The 13,871-nt window shown below is 41.1% G+C and overlaps 3 protein-coding genes across 6 annotated transcripts in view; 1 reads left to right on the plus strand and 2 right to left on the minus strand.

Moving 5' to 3' along the window:
• Positions 1–4,671: 4,671 nt before the first annotated feature.
• Positions 4,672–6,432, plus strand: LOC108572109. The gene is made up of 3 exons (XM_017934301.1): positions 4,672–4,941; positions 5,249–5,460; positions 5,709–6,432. The coding sequence occupies exons 1-3, from the start codon at positions 4,672–4,674 to the stop codon at positions 6,430–6,432; spliced, it is 1,206 nt and encodes a 401-aa protein (XP_017789790.1).
• Positions 6,433–6,822: 390 nt separating this feature from the next.
• LOC108572118 lies at positions 6,823–8,630 on the minus strand. The gene is made up of 2 exons (XM_017934312.1): positions 8,216–8,630; positions 6,823–8,135 (listed from the first exon to the last, which is right to left on the minus strand). Exons 1-2 carry the CDS (start codon positions 8,387–8,389, stop codon positions 7,443–7,445), a joined length of 867 nt encoding a protein of 288 aa, XP_017789801.1. The 5' UTR covers positions 8,390–8,630; the 3' UTR covers positions 6,823–7,442.
• A 1,145-nt stretch (positions 8,631–9,775) lies between these two features.
• LOC108572117 overlaps positions 9,776–13,871 on the minus strand; it is a 10,713-nt gene continuing 6,617 nt past the window's right edge. For 3 of the 4 annotated variants that reach the window (XM_017934310.1, XM_017934308.1, XM_017934309.1), the window contains exons 2-10: positions 13,095–13,367; positions 12,648–12,911; positions 11,749–11,918; positions 11,559–11,630; positions 10,909–11,195; positions 10,605–10,766; positions 10,423–10,533; positions 10,154–10,338; positions 9,776–9,849 (exon numbers count right to left, since the gene is read on the minus strand). In XM_017934310.1, coding sequence (XP_017789799.1) covers positions 10,154–10,338; positions 10,423–10,533; positions 10,605–10,766; positions 10,909–11,195; positions 11,559–11,630; positions 11,749–11,918; positions 12,648–12,911; positions 13,095–13,355 — 1,512 coding nt within the window. In that variant the 5' untranslated portion in view covers positions 13,356–13,367 and the 3' untranslated portion in view covers positions 9,776–9,849. Of the gene's footprint in view, positions 9,850–10,153; positions 10,339–10,422; positions 10,534–10,604; positions 10,767–10,908; positions 11,196–11,558; positions 11,631–11,748; positions 11,919–12,647; positions 12,912–13,029; positions 13,368–13,871 lie in introns of those variants that run through there. The other variant, XM_017934311.1, reaches the window with a different exon arrangement.

Genomic DNA, 13,871 nt, shown 5'->3' on the forward strand with positions numbered 1-13,871 from the left:
CCGGCAAATTTTATGAACGATAGCAAATAGTGGATGAGATTTATAGAGCGATAAGAAAGGTTCTCGAAACGAAAAGCACAAATTTCATTCAACTTTTACTCAAAATAAATTCTTTACTCAAGTTAAACGTTAGATACATTGAACTCGTTCAATTTAAACTTGCAGCACTGTAATTTCATCTTCGGTCATTTCTCCCAAAAATTAGGCGAGCAATCGAAAAAAGTTATTCTTCATTTTTCCCTTATATTTTTACAAGGAATATTGTATAATAATTACTTGCTACGTATTAAACGTTTAAAGAAAAAAAACGAACCAGCAACAGATTCATCTCTTTACACCCTTTATCCTTTCTTTCGCGTGGAAATTGCAATCGATGTCAGATTTCAAGCGTTCTCGCATCGTGTACCGGAACTTCGACAATTCCAGGACGAATCCTCGACTGTCTGGTAGGAGTCGCACGTGGAAAACAAACACTAATAATGGGATTAATATGGGGCGGCTGGTTGACGGCGATAACGAAAATTGATTTCACCCCCGTACCCTTCCTGTCCCACTCTCCACCCTTGTCGTTGTGCTTCTCTGAGGCTGCTCGTGCTGGTATGGGGATCCTATTTGAACGCGTTGACGTTTCATGGGACACTGCGCAAACCCGACGACACGCCTCTTTTCTATTGGCACAGCCTGCCCGACGATAATTCTTCTACGTGCTCGACCATATTCCATTCCTCGTTAGATTTTCCATGCTACTTCGCCGATTTCAGATGTTACACACCCGTGATTATTCGTAGCGTGATCCTCGATAGTGTTTCCATGACGTTTACAAATCTGAAAATTCCGAATTTTCGTCCCTTTTATTCTGAAAGGGCAAAAATGTATTCACGGTGATACTGATTTATGAAAGTTAGTGTTCTTGATCTCAAGAGTCCACGGTGGAAATTTTCCTTTTGGAAGCTAAGAATTCTGGAAATTATTTTGTAATTTGCAATCTTTATCAAACGAAATTTTCTATTTTAAGGTAAACAGAAAATTTACGGTTCTTTTTTTTATGGGAACTGTGGGAGTTTTGAATTATTCAAGAAGTTACTTTAGTGTTACGGTGATACTGATTTATGAAATTTAGTTTTGCTAATAATTTTGTGAGAGATTTCGAGTGCAAGGTGGGAATTTCTCTTTCGGAAGCTAAGAGTTCTCGAAATTAATTTGTAATTCGCAATCTTTATGAAATAAAATTTTCAATTTTAAGGTAAATCGAAAATTTACACTTTTCTTCTGGAAAAACTGTGGGAGTTTTGAAATTACTTCAGCGTTAAATAAAAATTGTAAATTTTTTAGATTGAATGAAATTAAAAAAATGTCCATTAGATAGTGAAATTTTGTAAACAACGTTTTTAATAGACGCGTACACAGCAGTAATTGTGTGAATGTTCGATGACCACGAAGGGTATATTTCACAGGAGATAATGCTAATGCCTAATTCGTATTCGCTGGCACGCGTAAATTGAGCTGTATGTTGCTGAATCTGTGGGAAACCGCTACAAAACCCACCCCAAGCGACTTTTTCTACGTTATTTTTGGGGCGCTTTATAAATTCGATGGGAATTTATATCGAGGGACCTGTGAATTTCACTGTCGATAAATCACGTGAAAAGTCGTCGATACATTATTATATCATTTATTTTCCATTTTCATTGCGTACGTATTTCCACATAAAACGTTCTATACGATAGATATTGCCTAAATACGAATTCGTCGTGTGCATAGATATGCATCGACGTTATTTATTCATATTTCACCACACTCCTCAGAAGTATCACACACCATATGCGGCCGCAATAATGGATTAGCCTGGAGTGAAAGAAAAAAGTCACCCCTCGAATGGGTGACATTACGAAGTAAGGCACGCGACTCTATTCAATAGTAAAGCACGTGTCGTTTATACGCCTTTTATTCTCAGATTAAGGTGTCGATAAAGTTAAAAAGCGGGTTTCTAATAGCAATATTAAAAAAAAAATTCCCTCTTAAATCAACCGTCCGAAGAGCTGAGAAAATCGTACAGTCGATGAAAATCCTTCTCTAAAGTTACACATTTGAATTTTTAAAAATCGTGAAATTCACGGGAAGAAAGGATATTTTCACGTTCTTTTTAACAGAACGAAAGGAAGAAAGAGTAGCGACGAAGTGGTTGTTTCGTTATCGAATGCGCCATTGTGCACGGATACTCGTGACTAAATCTGACTCGACATCCTTCCTGTTTCATCCCGTCAACATCTGCCTCGAAGATGCTTTCCACACAATTAAACGGCAAATAACATCGACTCACTACTTATCTAATCACCAACGTTATCAAACTCGAACTATACTTCATTTTTTTCCCCTCTCGAGTCATTCATGCCTCACTCGAATGCACTCATCTACCAGTCGATCCTTTTACGTACAATTATTACACACGAGAATTATTTAAAAAAGAATTTAAATACGTACTTCCGTTTATTTACGTCATTCATTCGTAGAATTTGACGTGTGTATACGTAAGTATGCTAATCGCGATACAGAGTTGTTTCAACGCGTTCTGCCACGGTTCACATTTCGATTGCACGTTATTCTGCAATCGTGCAACAACACAATGACTACTGCAATTCTCGTTAGGCTGATTACGCGTTAATTTTCGTGTGTTTTGCAGACGAACGTTCTCTTAGGATTGTTCGAGGCTTAGACGAAATTATAGCCAGCTCCCACGCAGATTGGCCGGGTAATAGCGCTCGAATGAACACGATCGCCGATTTAATCATTTAATCGGGATCGCGCGACGGCACCCACCTCTCCCCTGATTCATCCCTCTGGAAAATCTGTACCACCCTCCGGAGGTGTCACAATAAAACAGCTCGTGGCTGGTGGCCACTTGACAACGGCTAGGGCTTCTCGCCCCTAATGTATATTAAACAAGGCTCACTTTTTTTACACCTCTGCGTCCCCCGGTGACTCCAGGGGACGGGCTAATAAGAATCTAATTGTTTGGGAACTTGGAGGATAGAGGCCATTTGAAACAGACGATTTTTTTTCATCGAGATTGTTGAAATAAAAATTTTGCGAATAAAATGCTGTTTAATATGTTATTGCAGAGCTAAATTGTGAATTTTACTTTGTAGATCATCAAATTTTATTATTAATCTTTTGCCATTTGTAATTTACCTTTTTAACTCGGGAAAGATGAGTTAAATCGTCATTGGTTACCCAATACAGTACTATAATTTACTTACTGAGGGATTATTCATTTTTAATTTCCTGTATTAAACATGAAATATGAGGTAACCGAGGCAACTCATTTTTAATAATGAACCGGAGAGATTGAATCTATTTGAAAAGCGAACTGAGTAAAGAAGAATTGTCTGAACTTTAACACGAAAAAAATTAGAACTGATCCCCTGAATAATAACAAATCTGAAATTTCACGTTACATGACCTAAAAACTGAAAGAAATAAGGAAAGGTTTCAGTTTTAAAGTAAAAAATTTTGGAATTATTTTCAACTGTGAAAAATTGAATTCCAATTTTTTTCACCCCGTTGAAAAGAGGGGTTTATTCTACAACGCGTGTAACATTTGTCACGATAACCTCGAATACGATGTTTATCACAATGGAGAATGGACAATCGATATTTCTTTCCTTTCGTCGCATTTGCCTGGTAGTTGGGGGTCTAACAGCGACCTAAGGGTGTTTGGAGGGATGCTGGATACGCATGGAACAGTATGGGACGGTCCAGAGAGGAGCTCCACCCATGAAGCCTGCGCTCCGCCTTCGCAAAATTCATTTTCCCGGGGGTTGTACCGCACTTTCTATTAGTTAAATCGGTCTGTCTGGACTCGCCAGTTGGTTTAACATCCGCCACAATCGTAACCTCGGGAAATCTGGCGACCAAGTGTCTCAAGATAACCATAACTCGTTTTACAAAGTGACTGTTCGCCCGTTATTGTTCCATAAACGGTAAATTCGTCGGTGTTGTGGTGAAAGTGAACGAATTCTGCCTCCCAACATGGTAAGGACCTACTGTGCTGTAAATTACCCTAATTCGTGTCGAGATAGATTTTTGCTTTCTCGCGTTGAGTGATTTTTAACGTGAAGTGTTTTCGAAAGCTTCGAAAATTATCTGACGATTGAAATAACTCGGTTTTTTTTTCGTTGTAATTTAACAACCACCTGTCCTGGAAGATTTGTAAATTTTATAGAAATTTTGGAGAATTTTGTCACATCGAGTGTTCCTTCGAAATTTTCGAAGGAAAACATTCGATATTTACTAAAAACTTCAACTCAACTTTAACTCTACCACAGAATTCTTAAATTCTCCAGAAATCCCTTCTAAATTTCGTTAAAAATGATAGAAAAAAGAAGAAGTATCATCTGCAAACTTGAAATACGACAGAAACGACACATCCATCGAAATGGATGTTAATAAATGAATGTCAGGGACGCAAACGTGGGAGGGGGAGGGTGAGATAGCAGCTTCCTGTTTGCGTTATGTAGTCTAATTTCGTTCGTGACAAATCAACCAGATTTCCCGCGTCTTTTGTCATCTATCGTACGATCTTGCCACGCGGCACGAAAACTTCGCGAAGTCTGTTCGGCACACGTCGACAAATCACGTTTGAAGTTGCGTAGCGCGGAAAAGTCGTAACGAATGATCCGAGTGAAGTCGCGACGACTAATTAATAAATTGCAGTCGATGCTGACGTACAATGGCTGTGCCGGAGGAACGGTAGACACTGAGAACGGTTCTCCAGCGGAGTCGCTTTTGTCCGGCGAAGGAGAACTCGGCGAGGAAGTCGGTGATTCCCCAGGTACACCGAGGGACACGGAGGAGGAGGCGACGCTCTCGGATGAATTTTATTCCCACGACACGGACGACGAGGAGGACCAAGGAAAGAAACGGAGGGATCGCACCAATTCCGTGAGCAAACCTCCAATTGATCTTGATTGCGAATGACGCCATTGATTGCTCCGTAATCGATGGCGCAGAAGAGAAACTCTTCGAGACGTTTTTAACCCTTTCGTACTGGAATAAAAATTGATCTCAAGTTAATTACACAGACCGAATAACTGATCGCAAGTTAGTTATATAGATCGAAAGTTTCATCTCAGTTTAGTTATACGGATCGACAGATAAATAAGAAATTCTTAAAAAAAAAAAGATTCAAGAAAGGGTTGAAGAGAATTTTTTTTGGAAAAATTGTCTAAAATTCGCAATAATTTCATAGCTAGACGGTATTTCGTCTTCCGGCGGTGGCCACCTTGGCTCGCCAACACCTCGAGTAGGAAACCTGGGAGTTCGAAAGTTGTTCACGAACAGCCGAGAACGCTGGAGGCAGCAGAATGTCAGCGGTGCCTTTGCTGAGCTTCGAAAGTTGGTACCTACCCATCCACCGGACAAGAAATTATCCAAGAACGAGATCTTGCGCATGGCGATTCGGTAATTTCTTCAATTCATCCAAGAAACTTCTGTTAACCCTCTGAGAGACCTGATTTTTCTTTGCTCATCTGAAGAAAAATTACGATTAATTACAATTTTATATTTTGATGGCCATAAAGAAATAAAATATAAATAAACGTAACTTCCAAAACAAGAGAAATTATAGAGGGTTAAAAAAGGAATAATTCTTTAAATTACAAATTCTAGCATAATTCTAATTTGTTCATGTAAAATTATATATATTCTAGGTATATAAGACTGTTAAGTAACGTCTTAGAATGGCAAAAAGCTCAAGATCGCAACGACACGACGCAACACGAGGTCCGGATCAAATGCGAGCCTAACTTCACTATCCAAACTTCCACAGCCTATCACACCAAGTCCACCGTGACGTATCTTAAGCAAGAGAAGCAGATAAACGAGAATCAGTCGTACAGAACGAGCTTTCCAGGACAGAAACAGCTTCAGCATCCAATCTCTCACGTGGTGTACGACAAGAATGGAAACAATTTACTGATGATCGCGCCTAACGGTCACAGTATACAGAATTCCGTGAGCAAGAGAAGCGTGACACCGTCGACAGTGGCTGCTCAAAATCCCCTACCATCGAACACGCTGAGCAACGGAAGTCTGACGCGTTCTCCAGCTGCTCCGCGAGCCTCGAACTTTCCAAAATCACCTCAGATCAACGTGCAGGTAGTAACTAGCTCGAGTATATTAACAAATTGCTCGTCGAGTGCGTCTGTGACGAGCAACGCGTCCGCCATTAGCGGAAGTGCGGGCAATTGTAACCAGAAGAGGCTGAAGATCGAGAAAGAAGAGGAGGAACAGTCGTCCGCGCAGAGCAGAGATTGCAAAACATTGCCGTCGCCTGTGCATGGCGTACCCACGAGGAAAAGGGTGAAGGTGACGTTCGTCAAAGACTCGAATTCGGGGTTTCGTAACGATTTTCGGAGCATCGATCGCAAGTAAGAGGGAAATGTTCGCGTGGACTGTTCGAGTGTGATCCTCTGGATCGATCGATCGATTTGATTGAAAGTAGACCGTAATTTTAAGAGAGAACTCCGACTTTGAGAACGCCAATGGGTATTATACATAGAACAATTGTAAGGGATTAGACGTGATTTATTTATTTAATTCCGGTTTAATTTGCTGGTGTTCTTCATGATAATGAAAATAACGACCGATCATTGGTTTTCGTAGCGGAATAATCGTAAATGAAATTCGAATAAGTGCAATCTAGTCTAGAAAGAATTGTTCTGTTTAATATGACGAGTTTAAGGCTCGAATGATCTGTGTCATCTTTCTCAAAGAATATTTTATTAGTTAAATCGTATTACATCGTTTGTACAGTATTAGGTATACTTCTGTTTGTTTGTTTTTTCTTTTTGTAATTTACGTGTCAGTTGCAACCGTACGTGGCGTGATGTTGACGTCTCCTTGAACCCATCGTGTGCTAACTATCGAAAATCAATTTTCTATTCAAGATTTATAAACCATTTCATCAAACTACATGAAAGACACCGACGTCTGTGTGCACCTTTCAGAGTTGTAATTGGACAGTCGTGTACGGTTGAGCAACGTCGCCACAAATTGTACAAGAACCCCCGATATTCATATATAAAATTCCATCGCCGGCGCGTGTACGACACACATATTCAAAAAGTTTGACACTGAACGGTGGCAAAAGGGTGCGTGTGAACTTTCAACGACTACGTGTAAAACACTTTGATTGGAATAACTGCCTTACTAACGATGACGAAACCGACGAAATAAATCATCGAACGAAAATTATTATCAAAAACTCCACGTATGTATTTCTTATTCTCTTACGATCATTCTCTCGAAACACAGTCCAGGTGTCGAAGAAAATTCACTCTGAAATCCGGAATTTCTACGAGAACGCTGTTGTTCCTCTTTACATCGACGAAGCATTTATGAACACTTATTAGTCGCGTGTGTGTTTTCTTTTTCTTTTTTTTTTACGTCAGGTACACTTTGTATCTGGTACTGTCCCTCTTCTGGCGTTCGGAGATCTGCTTCAGACGATCAGCCGCGTAACGATCGTCGTTCCATTCGACGGGCGGAACTGGCGTTGCCGGTCTCTCCTCTGTCTGACTGAAAGCCCTTCGCGGCGGAAGCTCCACCATTTGTCTCGTGCTCTTGCAGTCTACGCTCGCTCTTTTCTCAGAATAATTGCCGACACTCGCGTAACTGGCATCGCTCGTACGCGAATCCCTCTTCGTTGGAGTCACAGGATTCACTTCAGCGTAGCTTCCTCTCGATTTACTGCTAGCGTCAGAAGGTCTCTTATTCTCGGTGCGAGTTTCCTGCGTACTTTCTGCACGTGCCGATCGCGTCGATCTTATAGATCCTGCTGTACGCGTCGATTTTACCGAACCTTCCGTGCGTGTCGATCGTACAGAACCTTCTGTACGAGTTGATCGAGTCGATGCTCGACGAACTTTCTCGTCGTAGTCGTCGGAATAGGTTCGTCTCTCCTTGATCTTCGGTTTCACTACACCCAGATCTTCGCTGTATCTCAGCCTCTCGTTGAATTTTCTCAGACGTTCCTCGTACTCGCTGTTGAAAACGTCCTTGCCTTCCGTTTGCTTCTCTTTCTTCGGTGCTTCTTTGGGTTTCTGATGATTCGACTGCATCTTCGTTTCTTTCAGCTAGGAAATTTTTAAGAAAATATTTCACGCGGTTCAATGGAATAGATGAAATTGGAATGGTATAGAAAATATACGATTACCTTGATTATGTTCATTCTATCGTTGAACTCCAAGTCTTGGCTGTTCCTGCGACCCGGTTGACAATTCTTATCCTCCTCGCTGCTGCTTTTACTGATCCACGAGTTACCATGTCGAGCATTCGTCGCTCTCTTTGGCCACTCGTTCTCCGTTTTGAAGTCGTACAGATCTCGCATGCGTTGCGTGAGCCTTCTCGATTGTTCGTTCGCATCAGGAGATATCTTCGTCGGCGGCGAGTCTTTGTTCGGCTCCAGTTCATCTGTAATTATTCGTGTGCAAGCTTCCAAATTTTCCGGCGATAATGGTAAAATGAACGATGACTGGACAACTAAAGAAAAGTCATTTGTTCATTCACCTTTTTTCTCAGCAGTGTCGGTGTCGATTTTCGACGTCACCGGCGCGAATTTTCGCAGCGGTTCCCACTTGGGCGATTGCTTTTTATCGGCTTTAAGCTGCGTGTCGTCGGCCGCGCGACAAGCTTCCGCCGCGGAGGGCTTTCTTTCCGGGCTCATTAGCGGTATCGGACACGGGGATCGATTCTTGACGAACGTCATCCATCTGGTCGCGGCGTTTTTCGTGATTTCGCAGCTGTTGCTGAGCCTTGCGAACGGAGACACATCGTAGCGGAACCTTGAGGTGTTAATTTGCGGTAGCCACCTAAAGGTATTTGGTATCAGAAATCCAGTCTTGATCGAGACTCGATACGTTTGCTTTAAGCGCCAGAAACGGTCAGTTAATCAACAACGGTTTTGTTTATTATTATTTTTTTGTTTCGTTTCGTTATTGCTTTTATAATATAATACGTATTTATGCGTTATATTTACCGAACAAACGACATCTTTTTTTTTTTCGTATCGTGCCATATACACATTTCTATCCACACAACGACCGACATCGAATTATTATTATTTATCATTATCATTATCATTATTCTATGTACATATACTTTTGCATGACAACATAGTTAACGTGTACCTCTATTAGATCTTACAGATTATTATTACAGTTAGTGCAACGTCTCCATTAATTATCACGCGAGATAGTACGCGATTGTTAATCAATTCGTTCACGGCATCGGTTTCTTTTTGACTAGGAAAATGTGCTCTGTCAACCTCGTCGCGATAGTTCTGGGGTCGCTGCATTCCGTATGCCTTCGTTCCTCGACCAGTTTCTCTTTCTTTACGTTGCCGACGTCCGCGCTATGACTCCTGCCGGCCGTCTGTCTGTACGTGGCTGGTGAGGTTGCTGTGTCTTTTTTCTCCTCTTCCGGTACCTTCGTCGCCTCTTCCTCCTTCGTAGGAGACAATTTCTTCGGCGTGCTAGCGTTCGATTTAACGTCATTATCCGCCTCGCGGATTTCCTCCGGCTCGCTCGACACGGAGCGACGTTTCTCTTCGTCCCGCGACGTCTGCGGCGACTTCTTCAACGTAGGTTGAATGCGCGTTATGTTTCTCGGTAGCGGGATCCATCGAGATGGATCGATCTTGCTAGTGTCTGGGATCTCTGTATGCCTTCTCTCCTCCACCCGTCTCTCCGTGTACTTCTTCAGACAATCCACATCCGCGCTACGACTCCTCTGACTACGAGGAGATCGTGATGGTCTTCGTTGACCGGTGCCCATTGGGCCAGCCCTTTCCTAAAGATTATATATTATAATTATTATTAGGTTTAGTTTTTTTTAATCACTTGTAGACTATATTGGCTAGAGCTGGAAGGGTTTGATGGAACGTGGGATTGAGAATCGAACGGAAAGAAATATCAATGAGACCGTTTGATTTCTTCTCGTACCGTGTCTAAAATTATTTTTCTTGAGAAATTTTTTATTACAAATCATAAAAAAAATAGATACAAAAATGAATATTGTAGGATTGTTTAGAGAAACATAACTAGAATTTGAAGTGATTCTCATACATATTGAGTACAAGTGAAAAGTCATTCACCTAAGCAATATGAAGCTTAGAGTAGTCCGATACGTGCAAAATACCATGCTGTGCGGACGCAATGTGCAAGCTGGCGCCACAAGCTCGAGGATTTATTCTGGATGTGTGCAATTCCGCGATTTGAGTACTGCAAGCGGCTGCAGGATCTCCGCTCGACGACAGGCATCCGCCCCAGAATTCGTTTCCTACGAGATAACCGGTTAATTTTCATGATTAACTTCAATAAGAATCATCAGAGTGATTTTTATCGATGCATATTATTCGACAACCTGGCAACGCGTTTCCGTCCCACGCGTACGTCACCACGAGAAGCTTGTTCGTGTCTGAGGCTCGGAACAGTCTGCTGTGCGGTTCTCTGAGAGCGAAGTGAATCTTTATATCTGGAAGATAATGCATTGTTTTGTAGCGATTGTGTTACTATACACTGGGTATGTTGAAATCGTTAGCAAACCTCCGAGGTAGTCGCCGTTTCCGGCGTCGCCGCATTTCTGCTGATGGAAGTACGCGAACATTATATCGGACACGTATCTCAGCTTCTTGTTCATCTTTCTTAAGGCGATCTCGAACGTTTTGAGGAAGTACACCTCTTGGTCTTGAATTACTCTCCATACCCCTGGAAATATTTTGTTTTAACGAAACATTTGCTATATTTTTGCAAACCTTGAAATTATTCTGAATTGTTTTGTTTTTTATTTGAACATTTATCGAAATTATTTATTCAATTTATATTGAAATGTACAATCTTCTCTACTAACCGAGACCAAAGCCAACGACGTGCAAGAAAGCGGTCGTGTTTTGCTTCTCCGCACGCGTGTTCGCCTCGAGAAGTATAATTTCAACGGTGAGCAGTGTTCTCTTCATGTAATTCTCGATGTCGAAGATCGTTTGAGTGGTCAAAGTAAGGTATCTCTTGTTCTCTTTCGATTTCAGCCGTTTCAACGCTTCATCGTACAGAGGGTGGTAATCTTCGCCGTAGAATTTCGCCCACAAAGCGCGCATCCCGTGAAGCTCTTCCGGACTTCCACTCGTAGGCGGTCCGAATCTATTGTACAAACATCATAAAATACCCAGAATATTTTTTCATTAAACATTTCATAAACTATCTCTTCTTTAAATATACAAGGTTCTTTTTTTAGCTCGAAATAAAAACACATGATTTTGTGAACGGAGCTTTACTTTATCACTGAAACATCATGTTTGTACAGCTCTGGTATCAAGAGTAATATGAATTTTTCAGAGCTCCTTGAAAAATGTTTCATACTTAAATTCTTCAAATTTTTGTAACATCGTACAAAGGAGAGATGCAAATTAAAGAGAAAGTCAAATGAATCTTCAATTCAACGTAGAAGAACGCAATAATAAAATAGCTATGTCTGCAGTCCATACGACAGATTTCACAACTCACCCGTTCTCCACAGTGTTTTGCAGAGGAGTAATAAGAATGTCTTGGTATTCCATGGCGCGTGGTCGTTTGAATCTGCGAAGAATGAATAGGAAAGATGAAAAATGCAAGCTTTCGCTTGAAGGTTCGATCGTGTCTTGTTGCATTTGGCATAGACTTTGTTAACGGAAAGCGTTAAATAAACATAGAAAACCTTGCTCCCACGACACCTATAATGACTCCTCTCGGCTGTACGGAGTCTGGATCGGTACTCACGACGCCTCTATTCTCTCGCGCGCCGTCATTTATGAATTCGGTGTGGGAAGACATCGCCATCATCGCTGACAATTTGATCTCGTCGTACGATAAACATTTTGTCAACACCTATTGCGATAAGAACGAGATTAAGGGCGGACGATAAAGATATTGTCGCCGACGAGAAGTATTTTTAGTGATCCGAAATTTTTACGTGCCACTACAAGTTCGTAATTCGTCGAAATCGGTAAGTAAAATATTTGTGATAAAAGAAGTCGTTTAAAATAATATTTAATCGTGTTATCTCGTTTTAATTTTGTAATATTCAATTTGGCGAAGTTGAAAGAGACATTTTCCTCTGTAAATTTTATCGAACACTCGGTGTATTTTCGGATATACGCGTAAATTTATTTTTACCAATTTATTAAAAGATACGAATCCTGTACAGGTAACGTGTGAAAAGAATACCGATGAAAATACAATAAAAAAAAAATATCAAGGCTGATAATACTGTCAATGGGATTCGTCAGATTTAATTGAACCTAAAAAGAAATCAATTCTGTTACATACAGTGTTTATAAAGATACATGTTCTCGTAATGGATTCTGTGTAAAAGAAAAAAAGTATTCGTTTAGATATGGAACGAATTTAATACCGACTGTTTGTACCACAGAGGAAACGTAAATTGTATTGCCTTTTAAAGCTTTTATCGAAAAACTTTTCACGTTGATTCTGTATTTTAACGTATTTTTTTTTAAACAAGTGGTCGATAATCTACAGAAGGAAATATTTTTCGAAAGTTACGATATATAAATATAAGACAAGCATAACTGTGTTCACTGTTAACAATATACTAACCAGGGGTTCTTTTTCGTGATCAGTACCAACATTCTCCCATCCCTCCACTCCTGTCTTACCATCGATCAGTTTCCATCGATCGTCAGAGCCATAGAAATGAACAGCTCGTTTTTCCAACAAACGATGAATGAACTGTACCAATCCCATGTCCTTGTACATCGCTCTTTCAATAGCGCTGCCGTATATTCGTTTGTGTTTCAACCATCGGGCGAGAAGTGGTAACATCGCCTCGTGTACCAGCGGATAAACCGAATTCGCGTTCATCTAAAAATTCAATTTCACACATCTAAACGCTCGATCTTCACGGACACAAGCTACGTACAGAAGTAAAGAGACATTTAAACGTTTTCTACAACATTGTAAAGATATATCGTTAAATTACAATTGCAACAGTTCTTCAACGTTCAACGAATAGAGGAAGTCCCTAAGAGATTCTAATGGTCGAACCTCGAGGATGTTCGTGCTAACTCCTCTGTCCCTCAGCGCCGAACATCTTGTCGTGTTAATCGGAAAGTTTATTGGGAATGCCTCGCTTCGCTTGATGATTTGCGGCAGTGTGGTGGGCGTCGGTGTCGAGACGTCGATGCATTTTCTCAACAGCTCTTTCGTGTCCTCGTCGAAAGGTACGCCGTCTGGCGCGCCCAGAGTGTTCTCCCACGATATTTCCGGCGGTTCCTTCAGTAACGCTTGCTGCCGTGCCTCGTCCATTCTCCGTTGATTCTGCGGGATAGCAAACGCTGAGGGAAAAACCGAGCAAAAATTCCAGCGAAACGACGAACGTAATTCTACACGCGAAAGTTTTCCTTGTTCCCGAGTCGATGAGTCACGGTTGCAACACGTTGCAATCCAATACGGTCGATTTACAAGAAAGAAAGGTCCGCGTGAAATTAATACTTTGCAATCGAATCTGTCGACCAGAACACGCACATTTGTTCTTAACTTTTTTTCCCCCTCGTTATCGACAGGACGTGCAGATTTTGTTATTCGCTTCTTTTTTCGATTTTATTGAGAATAAACCTTTGCTACGTGACGTGGGCTAAAGGTGGACACAACGAAACGTGTGGACGCGCGACGATTCTAAGAAAATTTTGCGAAACCAAAGTCCGCGTTCTATTAATAAGCAACGCTGATTAGAGCAAGGACGCGATCTCTTTGATACTTGAGCATGAAATCCGTTAAGTAGCGGAAAATGTATCCGTTCACCCTAGCGAGTTACGCTGAACA

The sequence above is a fragment of the Habropoda laboriosa genome, unplaced genomic scaffold (genome assembly GCF_001263275.1).
Source record: "Habropoda laboriosa isolate 0110345459 unplaced genomic scaffold, ASM126327v1 scaffold110, whole genome shotgun sequence".
Taxonomy (NCBI): Eukaryota; Metazoa; Arthropoda; class Insecta; order Hymenoptera; family Apidae; genus Habropoda; species Habropoda laboriosa.